Source organism: Endocarpon pusillum (genome assembly GCF_000464535.1).
Source record: "Endocarpon pusillum Z07020 unplaced genomic scaffold scaffold218, whole genome shotgun sequence".
NCBI classification, from domain to species: domain Eukaryota; kingdom Fungi; phylum Ascomycota; class Eurotiomycetes; order Verrucariales; family Verrucariaceae; genus Endocarpon; species Endocarpon pusillum.
In genome coordinates this window covers 4,681-22,420 of record NW_006916155.1, presented here as the reverse complement: position 1 = coordinate 22,420, position 17,740 = coordinate 4,681, and the positions used below count along the sequence as shown (strand labels likewise).

At 49.9% G+C, this 17,740-nt stretch overlaps 4 protein-coding genes across 4 annotated transcripts; 2 read left to right on the top strand and 2 right to left on the bottom strand.

The window, feature by feature from the left end:
• Positions 1 to 822: 822 nt before the first annotated feature.
• Positions 823 to 3,402, top strand: EPUS_04213 (uncharacterized protein; the record flags this gene model as incomplete). Its single annotated transcript, XM_007803309.1, has 1 exon — positions 823 to 3,402. One exon carries the CDS (start codon positions 823 to 825, stop codon positions 3,400 to 3,402), a length of 2,580 nt encoding a protein of 859 aa, XP_007801500.1.
• A 277-nt stretch (positions 3,403 to 3,679) lies between these two features.
• Positions 3,680 to 5,557, top strand: EPUS_04212 (uncharacterized protein; the record flags this gene model as incomplete). The annotated part of the gene is made up of 3 exons (XM_007803308.1): positions 3,680 to 4,003; positions 4,080 to 4,697; positions 4,772 to 5,557. 3 exons carry the CDS (start codon positions 3,680 to 3,682, stop codon positions 5,555 to 5,557), a joined length of 1,728 nt encoding a protein of 575 aa, XP_007801499.1.
• Positions 5,558 to 8,526: 2,969 nt separating this feature from the next.
• EPUS_04211 (uncharacterized protein) lies at positions 8,527 to 9,105 on the bottom strand (the record flags this gene model as incomplete). Its single annotated transcript, XM_007803307.1, has 1 exon — positions 8,527 to 9,105. One exon carries the CDS (start codon positions 9,103 to 9,105, stop codon positions 8,527 to 8,529), a length of 579 nt encoding a protein of 192 aa, XP_007801498.1.
• A 1,492-nt stretch (positions 9,106 to 10,597) lies between these two features.
• Positions 10,598 to 13,243, bottom strand: EPUS_04210 (uncharacterized protein; the record flags this gene model as incomplete). The annotated part of the gene is made up of 3 exons (XM_007803306.1): positions 10,598 to 11,845; positions 11,909 to 12,098; positions 12,147 to 13,243. 3 exons carry the CDS (start codon positions 13,241 to 13,243, stop codon positions 10,598 to 10,600), a joined length of 2,535 nt encoding a protein of 844 aa, XP_007801497.1.
• Between the last annotated feature and the right edge of the window lie 4,497 nt (positions 13,244 to 17,740).

Sequence of the window (17,740 nt, the reverse complement as noted above, 5' to 3'; positions counted from 1 at the left end):
CCAGTACAACTCGCCATTTATCCATTTGTGGACCAGAAACGCAGCATCTCAATACCAAGTCTTGTGGCCCTAGGCTCATGTTAATATCGATGTTCTATCCACATGCTCAAGGGTGTGTGGAGGCCTTACCAACACCATACGGCACATAGCGTAAGTGGTAGCAGTGAGACTACCGTATAACAAGACATAATAAGGGTAAAGAATGTATGCGCTTCGATGCGACTGATATTATTCTCTGGTAAGCTCCATGGTGACAATAATGTACAGGTGGTGTACGCACTTTCCACCATATCCTTTTGCCGTCGTCCTTTTGCATTAGTCGTTGGTAGTAGGGCACTCTGTTCTCGCGGTAGACCCATCTATTTGCAAATATGCTGCGGTCAGAACCAACAGGTTAACATCAACTTCTGTAGCAGTTCGGCCTCTTGGAGGACTCACCCTTTCATGCTTGAGGGTGAAGAGTGAAACGTTCGAATCCGTGTGGCCTGGGCCATGCGAGCAGCTCTGGAGGTCAACATTATGGACCACACCAGGTAGAGGGATGCTTGCGAAAGGAGAACTTGGCTAGTTCGGGTGCGAATAACCAGTGATTGGAGGAGCGAGGAGCAAGGAGCAAGGAGAGAGGGAAGCTGTCAAGCTCCGCGCCACGAGGAATCACGTGCAGAGCTAAAACTGTGAGGTGGCTTGACATGAATGGCATAACAATGCTCTCTGACCGTAATCCATATCGCTAACACAACTCGACGCTGCAGACAAAGCCAATTACGACGATGATTTGACTATGAGGAACTTGGTCATGGGTCCTGTTGAAGCAGAGATCTGATGCAAAGATGGGCCGGTTTCGCAACCAAGCGACATGGCTTATGTTTCCAGATCACCAATTTCTTATACCTAGGAAACAAAATCCAACACGATGTCGTACCTCGCATCAGTGAGCGCCATGGGCTTCATCAGCGTCGTGCAGGACGGATTCAAAGCAGATCATTCACCCAGCAGGGATTGCTGTCTTCTGTCTCGCAGTACAGCTCAAACCCCAATTGGCAATCAGATCTCGAGTCGGCCACTCTATCCGACGACCGTTTCGCCGACCTGCTAAGTGACGCAGTCAGATACTTCATTCATGATGTGGAAGCTCTGGACTTTCAATCATCCGTAACCAGTGTTGTTGGCCATAACACTCGGCTTGTGGACCAGCCAAGATACCAGTTCGATTTTGAGCTATGGGCGATTCTTCTGCGCTACCGCATGCGTGCTTATGGTGGTGCAGGAATCAAAACCATCTGGGAATATTTTACACGGCGCGATCGAGTGAGATTACTACCAGCTAATTGGACGACGGAAGACTACTTGTGGGGTGTGTTCGTGACCCTGGGTCTCAACGACCATGAGTTTCTCTATGCTATTGCTGAGCACGCCCGGCAACTCTGGCAAGAGCGAAGGATGCGGCGCTCGACACTGTATGTTGAGGTTGTGGGAGGTTTACTCGAAAGCGAAGATTCTGCAATTGCTCCAAAATTCTCTGAAATCATGCATCCTGGAGTCTCCATAAGTTCAGAAGAGCTGATTCAGCTGTTCGAGCATGCTTGCAGATCAGCAAACCCAAAGGCTTTAGAGCACTTCCGGTGGATTTGTGATTCTGTTTCTAATTACAAAATTTATGGGCAGATCATATCCATTCTATGTGAGCAAGACCGAGTTGTCGAGGCCATCGAGATGCACCGTGAGCTCATCCGCCGCCGTGACTGTCCTACAACTTTCAAGGAGGTCGAGCCACTAATCCGACGTCTTGCACATGATAACCTTGGTCTCGCGGCCTTCATTCGCCCTTTGGTAGAGGCAGACATCTCGTTCAGTCGACAGGCACAGAAGCTCTATGACTCGGCCAAGGACACTCCTTTCGGCATCCCTCGCGAAGAGATAGACCTTGCGAGAAACAAGACTTTTGGCGTCAAACGAGCAAAGATTAGTGATGCATTTGCAGCAAGATTCTTCGCTACCAAGTCCTTCTCCTTTGAATTCGCCCTGCACGGGCTTCATATGCTGGGACTTGACGAGGTAGGACCACTATCTTTACGTCAAATTGCTTTGCAGGCAGGTAATGCTACACTTTTCCGGCAGCGACTGGCACAGGTGGACAGTATGGAGCTTGACACTGGGGCCTCCGCATACTCGAGGGTCATCAGGAAACTTGTCAGAGAGCAACGAGATTCTATGCTCATGGACGTCATTAACTGTGATCAACATCCTGATGTATTTGAAGATCAACAAGTGCAATTTCAACTACGTAACAAATACCACCACGAGAAAGATTGGCGGCAACTTAATCGAACATTGGCTGTTCTCAGTCTTTGGGGAGATAGCAAGCAGCATGCGTTGAACGGGATGCTCCGCAGCGCCTTGCTGCGAAAGGATTGGCCAGAAGTCTCCAAAGCTACAGCTCAACTAAATCAAAATAAGAGCCCTGTCTCGAAAGCTAATATCATCCTGATGTACCAATCCATCCTTCGTCCTCGCACAACACCTTGGTGGGTACCTGTGAGGGGAAAGCGCATCCATGATCTAGTATTCTTGATCACGCTATGGCAGAACAGTCTTATGTCTGGTACCGATATCCCTACAAACGCTTGGCGCGAACCTTTACGGCGTTTAGGTATGATGGGCAGGTGGAACGATTTAACAAAGGCTTGCCAATGGCTGTGTTCTTTCTATGCTCCAGATATCACCCCAATGACGGACAATATCAATGACAATCTCGCTGTCCTACCTGTGAAGCCAGGCACCAGAAAACAGGTTGATTCTTCGATTCTCAACGAGATTCTGCACCCGGGGTTTCAGAGGGCTATAGTGCATTGGGGATTTATTGCTGGCCTGAGGGCCGGTATGGTACCCTCAAGACATGAAGAAGTTTATCTTGGGAAGAACCGGAACCTTCGCCAGGTACCTTGGGTATGCGGCATTGAGCTTTTACGTAGTTTTCAAAAACTTTATGGCCTGCGCTTACACGACGACGAGATCAGACGGGCCTGTCAACAACGGCTCCGCCAATTATTCACACCCCATGGGAACTCAAGACGATGGTACAATCGCCAAGCCAAAGCGATAAACAGACACAAGCTGAATTACTATATTGATTGGATCAACATGGTGTACGGAGATACTCTGATTGATCCCCTTGATGTGCGAACCATGGCGTATATCTATAAGGCAGGTCAGACAGAGTCTTGCCGGGTCAAATCTCTAGGGTCAAGGTCAAGGCCAAGGCCAGAGCCGCTCACCGGAAAGGAACATGATGCTTCGAGTGGGGGAGACGTGGATGGAGGAGACGACTTCGTGATGTATAGAGACCTCTTCCATGCTTCGTGGGAAGATTATCAGCCAGCAGGCCACAAGAATAAGAAATAGTGTTCCTAAGGGTGAATGGGCAGACAAAGCAGCAGCAGATTTTGACACATGTGGTTAGAAGGGTCTTGGTCATCATTCAAAATTATACTTCTTCTGCCGCCGCTTTTACCTGTCACCTTGTCACCCCATCAACTGAAGAGACTAACGCGATCTGGAAAGAGATACACCTGTAATACTAGGGTACCAGAAGAACTGATTCTGTAAGCTATCAACCTTGAATCGAGCGTCCTACTTGTATTGCCCTTCCACGATGCATCCTCCAACATCTTCTCAAATCATGGCTAGGAGACCGCTGACAGAAAGATCCGCCCAAGGGTGGAATCAACAGCCCGGAAGAAGGATGGGCGGCTCACAGAAACGTGTGTATGGTAAAGGGAGCACTGCCTCGTCCAGGGCTGTGCTAAGCGAGCAATTTCTTGACGAGAATGAAGTCGACCAGCAAAATGTTCAGGGTGGTCATGGAAAGGCAGTGTCTCCTTTGTCCTCCTCCTTATCATCTGCCTTGTCGTACACTCTGTCACTTGAAGATGGTGCCAAGCATGTATCCCCTGCCCCTGCTGGTTCTGTTTCGGAAAAGGGCAAAGAAGTCCAGAACCTTCTGGTGAGTCTTCGTCCAGGACAGAGATTTGGCCTCCTCTGAGCGTCCAGAAGATGACAAACTGACCCCTGAGAAACAGGTTGTCGACTCAACGGCCGCCACTTACATTTCCCCTTTGCTTGCTGAATGTGACAAGCCGAAAGGCCTCTATGATTTCCTGACCTGGGCAGAGAAGGCAGCGAAGACCTTCAAGGTCACAAAAGTGGCAGAAGGCTCATACGGTGAAGTCTTCAAGCTGGAAAAGAAAGACATGCCTTCTGAGAGATCTGTTCCCACCCCCGAACACGGGCAACAGGCCCAAGGTAGTAGCATCTTCAAACTAATTCCGCTCCGACCCAAGTCCAGCAAGTCAGCCAAACAGACAAGTCTGGAGAGTCTTGTCCGTGAAGTACAAATGCTCAAACTCATGGATCCCGTTCCCGGATTTGCGCGCTTCAAAGGCCTCAAGGTGCTGCGGGGATCTTATCCTCCATCTTTTGGCGAAGCTTACTACTATCACAAAGCCAGGAGGCCGAGCGATTCCCAGAACCCTCGACCATCAACATACCGAGATAAGCAGCTGTGGGCCCTGATCGAAATGGACGATGCGGGCGAAGACCTAGAGAACCTAAAATCACCATCGGTATACCAGATCTTCGACATCTTCTGGCTCACCTGCTGTGCTCTGTCTTACGGGGAAGAAGAGGCAGCATTCGAGGTTAGTGCTGAGTCCCCGCTCTGTATTCGGCTCATAAAAGCTGGGCTAACATCTCCTCCCTTCCCCTATTCCAGCACCGAGATCTCCACATCGGCAACATCTGCATCAAGCCCACGACAACACGCAGCAGCACTACGAAGACCCCTGCAAACACTCTACCCGACGCCAACCTCCCGCCCACAACCAGCTTCGGCCGCTCCTCGCTCAACGTCACGATAATAGACTACACCCTCTCCCGCGCCACCACCGCCACCAGCAGCAGCAGCAGCAATGAAGCATCCTCCCCAAACTCCAGCAAATCCTCCTCCGCGCCCCCAGTCACCACGAAACCCAGCATAATATACACCCCGCTCCCGCCCAACTCCTCCATCTTCACCCAATCCACCAGCCGTCACCCCGTCCCCAACCCCACCCTACAGCGCCAAAACTCAACCTACCGCGCCATGCTGCGCCACGCCCAAAGCGTCGAAGCGCGCTCACGAGCAGAAGACCCCAGTCGCGAAAACCGAAAGAGAGATATGTGGCAACGCTTCATGCCGCGCACGAACGCGCTCTGGTTGGCCGCCTTGCTCTGGACGCTGCTGCGTCGATTCGAGCAGGGGGCTGAGCGTGGTGGTGGTAGTAAGAGTGTTGGTAGTGGTGGGAATGATGATGCAGGTGAGGAGGGGAGGGAGAGGCTGGTTCTGGCCGGATTGAGGAGCTTGCTTGATTTACTAGACGGGGAGGAGATGCTAGACAGCGCTGGGGCAGTTGTCCTCGCCGCGATAGAGAGGGGGTTATTGCAGAGGCGGGATTGGGATGGCGTTAGGGCGTGCTTGGATGGGGATGCGGACTCTGGTTCATGCTCGGCTACGAAATGAGAGCGAGAGAGAGTGGGGAATGCTGAGTTGGGCCTGTTATCTCAAAGGGACGGAACAGCCATTATCCTGAAGCATCGATGAGCTGGAGTTTTTTTTTCGTCTCTCTCTCTTCTTCTCGAGTATTGAAAGCATGCGTGCATGATACCCCTGGAGTTGGGAAAGGCGGGATTCAGTTTTCATTCTGCGGGAACAAAATTCCTGATCTCAATTTCTATGATAGGAATCAGGAATCAAGAGTCTTGTACGGATACTAGATAGACAGCAAGATGGCAGGCTACCGTACTACTAGTACCTCCCACCCTTCTTCAAGCTCTCCAGTCCTCAAACGTACATATTTCAGCCACTCAAAGAGATATGTGGCGCGGTCCTTGTTGGATCTGGAGCCGTGCAATCCAGCAGTCCACATGTTGCTGGCACAATAGACGGTTTTACCCCCCCGCCCCCCCCCTCCTTTCTCTCTTCAACCTCCCAGGGAAGCGCACAAGCTGTTCTTTTTCCCTCATGCCGCTTGGTGAAGCTTTTCTATCCTCCGATCTCGGTGCCCATTCAGCCACTCTTCTGCCAAGATAACTCCATTCCCCATCTACTTAGCAGGAAGAGGCCCTCTTAAAATACTAATGCTAAGGGAGCCATCAAAATGCGCTTAGACTAGTAAGCCTAACTGTGATATTACTTAGAGAGTATAAGGATATACAAGCCTAGTCGTCCACAATCTAATAAAATCTTACTATCTACAACGTATTCTACTAAAAATATAGTTATAGTATGGTCAAAATATGCCTCTCTTATCATATTAATATGGTGGTCGTTTGACAGAATGACTACTAATAGCACTTAGCGCATACTTATCTTTAGCTACCCCTTCTCCTAGTAAGTAGCTCCACTCCGCTATGCCATGCCGTAGTCCCGAAACAGAAGAGTGGATTTCTCGGGTGTGGTAGCCCCAGCAAAATCTCCCAGCAGCTGTGTCTGTCATGCATTCATCCATGGTTCATAGTGATGACGAGATCAGAGACGAGGATGGGAAGAAAGATTGGGGAAACGCGCTTGAAGGCATGGCATGGAATGATCGCAGGGAGTTGTGGGAGGGGGAACACCGTCCCCGGTCTGTGATGATGGTTTTGTGTAGAGGTTGATTTCAGAGCGGGGTGGAATGGGATGGGGTTCGCACTTGGTTTGCGCGGTTGGAGGGGGGGGGATATGCTGAATCCGGTTGAGCTGCCGCCCGCTGGCGAGTTGAGGGTTGGGGGGGCGATAGATGTGGTGAGGAAGTCGGACGACTTCTGTAGAGAGCGGAGACTGTAGTACTAGTGGTTGGGGAATCCTGCCTAGAGAGGTGGGTGAGTGTGAGGAGGGAGGTGTGGTATTGTCAGCATATTAAAAAGCTCTCGATTCGATTCTACATTGTACTGTTGCTGGATTATGGATTAGGGATTTGGAGGAAGGGAAGTTAGTTCGATGTGTCTGAAGAGGCACTGAGTGAGAAGACTGGCGATGATTAGGTTGAGAATTGAGGACAATGGCACAATTTTCGCTCTCATTTGCGGGCATGATTCAGAATGGAAATGTAAGATGAGAAGAGGGGATGGCAACGTTGCAAGGTGGTAGCGAGCCGCAAGGCCTCATCAGCTCTGATTAAGATTGGACTGGACGTCCGCCAAGACATATTGATGAGAGAGATTATGAAAGAGTACGAGGACTAAGGACTGTAAGGTGATGAAATGTGTGTTAATGATAACAGAGGCACAACGGCCACTAAATCACAGTCTGAGAGAGCTCGAACATTCACGCAACACAATATGTGCTGAACGTCCACTTTGGCCCAGAACAGACATCAAGATGTGACACCTACTGGCATCTGCGTTCTTTGTATACTCTCGAATATTCTAAGGTAGAAGCGGCCATAACACTGTTGCTTAAATATGTTTATATCAGACTAGAAACAAGATCGTGTATTCACTAGTTAGTACTAAGTATCTCAGCCCTAACACCTTACCGAATCCTCTTCCCATGATTCTAGAATGATAGGCTGGTTTTCTGCGTGTATGGCGACTGCTATCTTCCCCTTTTTGATGTAAGAATTGGGAATATACACTATGATGTCCTTGTTGATTCTTGATCCAGATGTCAGTAAACCTGCTGTTGCATAGCTTTCAGTGCATGCTCGTACTTGCTTTGAATAAAGGAGCGTCTCCAAAGATCAATGCAGTCATTAATTCTCAGACAAGGCAGCCAACATGAACGAAGCCTGGAGCCTCACATCCATGCAGCTCTGATCCTAAAACCAGAAGATCATCAAGAACCCCGATTGGCCTGCACATAAACCACCTACGACACCATTTGTCCTAAGTTAATTAGTGCTTCCACCGCTCCTCATATTGATCATGTCAGACTCCTGCAGCATGCATGTATCGAATGACCCCGGGGTATGAGGTTAATCTGATGCAGCACTGACCTATGTCATCCTGGTGAGGCGAGAGACCCAGAAGTGAAGCACAGGAAGATCAATGAGAAATCAGCCGTCCGCCAAGAGGATTCTTGTGGGTTGCAGAAGCAAAGACACCCGATACCCAGAAAATGCCTTCCCCTTCGCCTTCGGGGAGCCGGATACGAATACGAGGGCTTTTACAGGTACATCAAAACAAATCCCGAAAAATGCGTGAATGGATTGCCTAGCTTAGAGGATGTCGCCTGAGTCTCGACAGAAGAGGAAGAGTGATTTGAAGGATAATTTCTAGTCCAGCCGAATGGGTACCACCCATAGAACAAAGACTGTTGAAGTCCCGGAATCGGGCAATACTACATGTTGCTTTCAAGAATGCATCTCATAGCAGATAAAGAAACTACATTTGCTGTAGCTACATCTGTAATTTAATGCCGACCCATCTCCTGGGCTCTCGCCTCATTTCCCTCCCTACTGTTTGGTTTATGGGAGAATCACAGGGATCTGTATATCCACATCGTTAGTTTTAACTCGGTGACCGCTTTCCCTTTCCAATATCCTCATTATTTCCCTTCCAACCAGCTCCGGGAAAGGTAGCGTGACTTACCAATGGAACAAACTCCCTACTGCTAAACCTCCACTCCAGCTCCGGCCAATGGGCGCCTCTCCTGGTCCGGACAAACTTATCATTGAAATACCCGTTGAAAGTGTTGGTGACGTTGGGGCCCAGCAATCCAAAGACCGTCTCCAGCAAGTAGACATTGCCAGTGGCGGTGCCGGCCTTGGAGTCCACGTTCAATGTTTCGCTGGCGAACAGGTGCTGAGTCTGCGCCTTCCCGGTGATCTCGCGGATTTTCTCCTTGATGGCATCAACGCCGTACACGGTGCCAAAGGTGATGGGAATAGAGTAGGTGGCGTTAGGGGTGAAGAGTGCGTCGAGGCGGTCGAGCTCTTTAAAGTCCAGGGCAAGGGGGTAGAGGTTGATGGTTTGACGGATGGAGTGGACATCGGATAGGTATTGAGTGGTGGAGTCTTCCGCGAAGGCGGAGATGGGTGCGAAGAGGAGGAGAGGGAGGAGGGATAGAGGAGAGATCGAGAATTTCATGATCGCGGACAGGCGCTGTTGGGTTAGCCGTGGCGGACGCTTCGAGTGGCGGTTGAAATGGTCACTGAAGGAGGATACTCCTTTATATACACATCTACACGACGTCAAACAAAGTGACGGTAGGACCTGTCAACTAGTTAGTACAGTAGCGACGTCTAACCATACCATAGTGGAAACCCACGCCACGCTCTGGCAAGTACGATCTCAATGCAGGCTTCGGTTTGTAAAAGCTTTGGCAAAGACTGCCTCTCTCGGAATCCCAGGTTATATATAGCTAGATCCCCATAATCGCAACGCAGGTCACATTAGGAGGGGGGGATTTGAAGCTGTGCAAGAAGCACTCAACAACAATGTAAGTGGCGAAGGTAGACTTCCTTCCTGCAATTACCCTAGCAGTACTGGGGATTGAGACAGCGCAGCGGGCTTCTACACAACACTCAACGGAGACTTCTTGATGTACCGATCGTCCTACAAGTCCTCCGTCTTCACGCTGAGAGATGATAAGAGAAGAAAAAAGGTTCCCAGTTGTTAGAAAGTCTCGACGGCTCATAACCAGGGAACAAGATTACCGTTGGTAATACTTATTCCTTCGCAATACACGATTTTAACTGTCAAATTTTGGATAAGTTACAATACCACAACCAACACTGGTACTGAATTAGATAACACTAAGCCTAATTAGATCCTAAAATTTCTCAAAATTTTCACCAAAGAATCCCGAAAGCAATCCGTCCGCTCAGACTCAAAGTTCATCAAAAATCAAACACAAGATCTGTCCAAAATTTTGAGATTTAGCTGTAAAATCCATGTAAGTGATCCATAATTTCCGCCAAGTAACGACTCGCGAAGCTTGCATTACAAAACGTACGAAAACGTACCTCGACCCCCTGCTCATAGCACGGCCGCCATAACGCCGGCTCGAGGTGCTGCCGAAGTTTCGAATTTTATGAGCCCGCTAACAAATGAAGGTCAAGCGAGCGCGGGGGAGTGAGTGCTTTGCAAAGAAACAGCTTTAATACTATTAAGAGACAGTCGTAGCTGGAAATCGTCCCGCATGCCATGCTGATACTGTACTCCCGTACATGTCGTGTTCTTTCGCTTGCAGAGCCACTGAGCTGCCAGCATGAACAGCGCACGTGGGGTTTAGGGACAGAGCTAGTTATGGTTCGTGGGCTTGGGAGTGAGTTGGGGAGCCGGCGGGCCAGGGGGTAGGGGGTAGGGACTGAACAAACCCCCCCACCCGTCTATGTCACTGTTGAGACATCACTCATCACACCAGCCAAGGGTACACTTGCCCAATTTCCGAGCGTCATGCAGCTTCTTCTACCTCAGGTTCGCATTTCCCATGAGCTTGACCGTAACGATCGGATGGGGTCCGCAGCTGGGTTTAGCATCTCAGCTAGACATCAAAACTTGACGTGCCTCGCTACTGAAAACGTCGGAAACCAGAAGTGACATTTTATTACAGTGTTGGGCATTGCTTTGAAATTATTTACGTCCTCGAGTCTGCTTGGACCGTCACCGCAAAATCCTGCGTCTTGATCCCCTCCCTCATCTCCACATCCTCATCATTACCAGTCCCATTGACTTTGACACCCACAGCGGTAACCGTCATTCTCCTCCCCTTTGGTCCCTTCTCATACTCACCGCTATCCCCGGACGTCCTGAATGTCTCCTGCTCTTCTTCCTCGTCGTCTTCAATCTTCAATACCACCTCTACTACATTGCTGTCCTCAATGATCTTGGGATGCCGCTTGGCGAAATACTTGGCGTATTTCCATATACTCCAATAACAACTCGCCACGTTGACAAAGGTGAGCACGAACTTGAATCCCATGTAGTAGAACAAACACAGGGTGGTGACCCGCTCGTTCCGCATGCGGAGGTGCACCTCATTGAAGAGGACAGCGTTGAGGAAGTACAGCCCAGCCGTGCCGGCGAACAGGTACAGAGAGAACAGCGGCTGCACATAGAAGGATATCGGCAGCACGAACGGCGTGATCAGGTACAGCAGCGTTTCGTAGATCTCCTGGAAAACGAAGAGCTTGGCGCCGATTTCCCACCAGCCCAGCTTCCAGCTGAACAGGATATATTTCATGTTGTAGTACATGCCGTTGACGAAGAAGAAGTTCCACCGCTTGAAACGCTGCTTGAACACCGTCATCTCGCCGAAGCCACCACGCGCGGCTCCCCTGCTGGCGAAAAAGAGCACCGGCGGGGTCTCGGTCTCCACAAAGATGGAACTACACATTTCGATGCGGGAGCCGAGCTCGCGAGCCACGTGGCCGAAGAACCAGTCCTCCGACACACTGAACCCAGGATGTTGCTTGAAGGTTTCAACCACGAATTCGCGGTCCCAGAGACCGATCGCTCCATGCGCAAAAGTAGCACTTCCGATCTTGCCCGCGAAAAGGCGCTGAACGCCTGAGAGTTTGTATTCAAGATCCTGCGCCTGATGGCAGAGGGTGCCGCGCGAGCTGTTGGGGCCGGTTGACTTAATGGTGTATCCTATGCATTTGGTGCGAGCATTAAGCCGGTCAGTCACGACAGGGAAATTGGGCGGAAGCAGGCAATCATCGTCGATGAAGATGATAAAGGGAAAGCGTTTGGCCACGCGGGCGCCGACGAATTGTGCGATCAATTTGCCACCGATGGGACACCAGGTGTGGTTCACGCCGTAGGTGGTGCACACGGATTCCGTATTGTCGAGAGGCGTGGGAGAGTTGCCGTTGGCGAGGACCTGCAGTATTAAACCGTTGGTATCTTTGAATGCCGGTGTAGATGGGAAAAGGATTCAACATACGAAAATGTTTTGTGGGGGGAATATTTCCAGTGCGGCCTTGATTGTCGCACCGATGATTTTTTCTGATTTGTAACAAGGAATGACCAGAGCTGTCGCGTCTGCTCCCCAGCTTCGCAGGACACTGGGATGAGGCCGAAACTGGATGGGCGCTTTGGGTTCGAAGAAGCACACCAGCGGGCCGAATGCATAACTAGTTGCGTCAGTGGAGATTTCTGGAGCAAGAAGAAAGGGTGCTTACAGAGCGGCAAGACCCAGGAATATCGCCGAGCCACCGACAATGACGAACTTTCTCGCAATCAGAATGTACATATACCAGACAGCACCACGCCATAAAGGCATCCCGACCAGCACCAGATACACAGATGCGATCAGAAGAAGGTACATCGTGTACTCAAACGAGTACTGAACCCAGGTGCTGCGTTTCAACTGTTCCTGTCGAATCTTTGCTTTCTCATAAAGATCCGCCATACTCCCTTTCCGTACTCTTGTGATAACCCTCTCGAAAGTGTCTGCCACAACAACACTCGCTCTGCGTATGGCATTGACGCGCAGCGATGAGACTGTCGGTCGTCGAGCGGGTGCATCTTGTGGTGGTGGTGCATCCTGCCACGGAGCCAGCTGCAGCGACTCGGTGGTCATCACTCTTGACACCCTTGGACTGAGGCTCAGCGACTCATGGGTGGTTCTTCTTGGTGTTCTAGGGCCGTCACTACCAAATCTTTCCCGGTCATTGCTGGTCCTGGTGTCTCCACTCGAGTAGAGTAGCGACGCACGGTTTGAGATTTTTTGCCGTTGGCCGAAGGTGAAGGAGGATAGATCACGGAATGTATGAGATTGGTTGATCGGACCCTCTGGAGCTGCTCGGTCCTGTTTGGATGGGTTTGTGTTGGCTCCTGATGGCCATACTGACGGTGAGACGAAGGCAGACGTCGGTCGAGGTCGACGACGCCCACGAGATGAATTGGTCAGCACCCGTTCGGGTGGCTGCGGGAAAACGTTCTCAAGGAGGACGGGCGGACCTCCTGCGAAACGATAGAGGGATCCTGCTTGTTCTGCTCGCTCGTCGATGGCGGAAAGAACATTGGCAGGGTACCGTATGCCGGTCTCCCGAGCCCGCTGCAGTCCTGCGATGTTGATGCTGGCCGCTCTCGCTATCCGTGTAGGTTCTTTGATAGCCTCACGTATATCGAATTTTGCAGGCTCAGCCTCGACTGCCTCTGCTTTCCTTCCGTCCAGATATACAGTATTGGATTGTCTTCGAAGTAGGCCATTGGGGATGGCTACAAGCTCCGCCTCGGGAGAACCGTCGTTGAGTGGATCGTGAGCAGACTCCATGAGAACAGATGGGCGACTGAGGAGTGGTTGTTGGGACAGAAAGCCATCATATGTCCAAGGGGAGAGAACGTATTTGGGGTAGCGGAGGTCTTCATCGTGCTTGGTATGAAAGATGCATGGATGGCGTCACAGAGCCCACCACACAAAGTCAATTGTCCGCTGGTAGACCTGGTGACTAACACGAACTTGAAAATAAGTCAAAATCCAAGGAAATAGACTTGACAATGAAGTGTATAGAATTGCCGATTTGAGGAAGAGGCGTCGGCTGCATGTGCTGATTGGCAGCACGTCCATCAGGAACACACCTTGGCTCCAAACCCTGCACCCTCAAGCAAAGTCGCAATAAGCTTTCCTGTGGGCAAAGGTGGTGAGGCTAGCAAAGCTACACAACAAGGAAACTGTATAATTTGAGTAATAGGATTGAAGAAAGGCCCAAAGAGGCAAGCTACTCGGTGCCCCAATAGGAAAGATGTGCATCGCGTCATCCGACATGGGAAAAGCTCAAAGTGGATCCAGGTTGCACATCGTACTCCGTAGATGGGATCTGGCCAAGTCCTGCACCGAGATCTGTTTAGCGCGAGTGTAGGTTGACGCTAACTCAGCCGCAAACCAGAACTTGGGGCCTCCGGGCTGTCTTCGGATACGTCAGGATCCGTATTCGCCCTGAAAGAACCCCCCTTGCCCAAAGAATTGCTACAAGAGATGTGCATTGGTGTGGGCACTGGAGGTTGCATCATCGAAAAAGAGATCTGGTGACTGACCTTGCTTATATCCACCGTCCAGGGCGTGAGGAACAGGCCATTGCCATTTGTGATGTCGGCCGAATACGTCGGGACATGTTCCAGGGGCAGTAGGAATCATGACGGTCATCACCGCGGAAGTAAGATAGATTCCTCTAGTCCCTACGGGTGGAGCAAAGTATGCAAATCCGAGATTTCCATTCTTTTTCGATGCGGACCGAGGCAGCTGCTTGACATGTCTACTACACGTACATCCTAGTACTAGTAGTATTTACCTTCGACTTCATTGACATTCCTTCGTGGTTTTGCCAACCATAAACAGAGATCACCAATCTCGGCATCCACGATGGTGTGCTGGGTCCAGGCACCGCGGACTCGCAAGGATGTTGACTACCGTACGATGTCCCCAGAATCAAACTGAGAATATAGAGAGAGTCTCGGCTCTCGGCGAGGCCCCAAGGATGAAAATTCCAAATGTGAATAAAAGTTGATTCCAATGCGGTAGCCGGCGGATATTGGTCATGGCATATCTTGAAAACTGTCTATTGGGGCGCTGAGCACTACCATTTCCAATCTGGGTAGAGGTAGATGTGTCAGAGCAGGTAGGTAGCTTGTTAGCGAACTGGTGGAAAGGATGCAATAGTGTGTTGCGGCTCATTCAACCACAAGAAGACTCGAGCTGCTTTGGTTGAAATTCTTTCCGGGCCGGAGGCAGCTGAAAGTGTTCAATATCGCTACCGAATATATCAATGCAAGGTCCATCAGACGAGGCAGAGTGATCATAGTAGTACTGTGTAACGGAAGACTCGATTGTGTCGAACTCTGGTGAGTCATGTCCTCCTTGAACTTGCAGAACCATGCCTACTTCGAAGACTGAGTACTCCGTAGATAAGCCGCAACGCGACCAGCTGACTTGTGCAACAAGGTCTAAGTACGGAGTAGTTCTCATTCACTAAGACTTCTTGGCCCTTACCTTACTGCTACTAGTGGAGTGTTACTACCTAGTAGAAAGAGGCTCTTTGAAAGTTATGCCTAAACTAACTGTGACATGATCTACTTTGCATAGGAGTATGCAGCTAGCCGTCTGGTATCCAATGAAACTTTATTATTTTGCACGGTTTTTCTTCTTCAAATTATGGTCATATGATGGTCAAAGTATGGCCATTCGAGCCCTCCGATGATCCTATAATGACAAATCGTCTATTAGATTGCTTGAGGACCAGTACCGCGTCATTCTCGGAGCCCTTCTCCAAGTAAGTAGTAAGTAAGAGAGCCATCAAAGTGTGCTTAGACTAAGCCTAACCGTAAGACTGCTTAGGGTGTGCAAGAATATGCAGCTGAGTCGTCCGTAAACCGAGGAAATCTTATTATCTACAACGTGTTTTGCTGAAGTATGGTCATTAGTCGAAATATGCTTCTCTTGTTGGATTTGCATGGTCGTCATTTGACAGAACAGCTGCGATTTCCACTGAGCACACTTAGCTCATAAAGTATCTTTAGCCACCTCTTCTCGTGGTAAGTACTAAACGTCAAGGCTCTACGTAGTACCGAATTTGTGGTTGACAGAACGCTTTGATTAATTCGCCGCATCCCCTTGCCACAAGCATCCACATCTTCAGGGCTTTTGGTGTGACTCCGTAGTGTGAAGAGGGAACAGCAGGTTGTCAGAGCATGCTCTTACTCACTCATTTGGCCTTCTCCACTGCGGGTTCTTAATTGATCATAGATGTGAAAGAATCAGTACACCACAACGCGAATTTCTGTGAGCATCCTCAAAGCATTACTCGGGTCAATACGCCTTAGATTGACCACTTTTGCATGAATATACCTTCAGCTCCATCTCTTGAATTTGCTCACACGTGAGACGCCTTTTAGGGATCCAGGAAGACACTGTGGGCGCTTCATGAGTGTGAGGCATTCCCCCCGACCTTTGTATTTCTAACGTTTTGCAAATCGTTCCAGAAGCCCAAAACACGACCCTAGAGCAGGATCAACGCTATCGCCAGGCTTTTTTCTCAGAGCTCGTCCTAGCAGCCTTATGCCACTCCGTTGTCGCCGTCACCCTTGGAACAACAAGGCTAATTCGCGACAAGCCGATTGGAATGCCAGGTTTGAGTGGCCCGTGAACATAGTATAGTAACGTTGGGGAGGAAATGGGTTTCAGAAATGAACATTGAAACGTAAGAACTCGAGCAGACCTTCAAGACTTTTCTACTCGCTTTGCATTTCTTATCCGGGTTGATAATCAGTCTCCGCTACATGAAAACTGCGGGGTCGCGGCTCAAACCGCCGTGCGGAGGTAATGAGTAACTATTAAGTTGGTGAGTTCTTCTCAGCTCGCACTTAGCGACAACTGGCTGCAGGTTGGCAAGCTTAGCATCGCGGAGGGGATTGGTGGCTTGCCGAGGCCGGATGTTGTCAAAAGTCGTAAGGTTCTGTCATACTGTCAGCTTATGCTCTGTCCCCCAGCATGAAGCCTCATAGCTGGTAACAGTGCCACCACGCGGATCCGGGGTGCATAATGGAAACCCGGGCGTGACAGCCGACGTTGGTCGTGGTTGAAGCCTCTTCTCTTTGCAAACGCCTTTGGAGCACCAACCACTTGGACCGAAAATCGATGATTCCGACTTCCCTTCTCGTGCAGAGTGCGACATGCTTATCTATTGATACTTCAAGCCGTCAATCTTGCTTTTCATTTTCCATGTCAACTCTAGCATTCGGCCAATGGTATGCAACTTCAAGTTCCTGGGCCGGATAACCTCTCAATCACGTACATGGAGAATCTCCACTGGAGGAGGAGCGGCAAAGGCTACCAGGCCGTTGAGGAATCGGGCAGAAAGCAATGAAATATCCATCCCAATCTTGATGAAACCATGAGCAGGACGCGGGGATGCACACTGCGGCCTACAACAGGATTCGTGGGAAGCAACCCGAGATCACCACCCGGTCCAAATTATTATCTGCCGGCTTTGTATTGGCGATAGATCATTTGCTTGAATTCCAAGAGCAAAGCTACTACTGATGCCGCCGAAAAGTGCGTCCTAGCGCTAATTTGAAGCTGTATATCTTTCCTAATCGGGTATAGGATAGAGGGTCTAGAGTGGAGAGGGCAGGGATTCTGTTAGCCAATCAATTGCAGCTATCCTCTGAAGTTGTTATTGCCCTCGTGCCTCTGAACTTGGGCCAATTTGTCACGATAGCCCTCAATATGGTGTTTAGCACACCGTCGCATACCCTCAGAGTGCATTTCGTAACGAATTCTACCCTTGGCCAGCTCCTTAATGCTCTCAGAAGAGGAGGTTACTCTCATATCCCATAGTAAGTCCTTAAGATATCCCCAAATTAGCTTAATTTGATTTAAATCAGGAGAATTGCTTATCTAAGGAGCCTTTAACACACCTATATCTCTGAGAGAATCCTACGCCTTCTTATAAACATATATATATATATTATTCTATTTAACGTCCGTTCGGTCCCTATTTATAGGGCCATGCAGACGGCTACCTAGCAAGGGAAAAGCCTAATAAGGAAAACCCTAGACTTACCAGACTAGGTAAGCACGGCTATCGCAGGGGGGTCAGAGATTACCCCGTGAGGCGCCTTCGCCCCACATGCGTTTCGCCTGCGTACCTGTTGCCCCCTCCTGTGTAGTCATCCTTTCAACCATACACCGAATATCTTAGAGGGTCTCAACCTCTGTCGTTACCACTCCTCTGCTGCATCAAACACTCTGTACCCTCCTAGCTCCTCCTCTGCT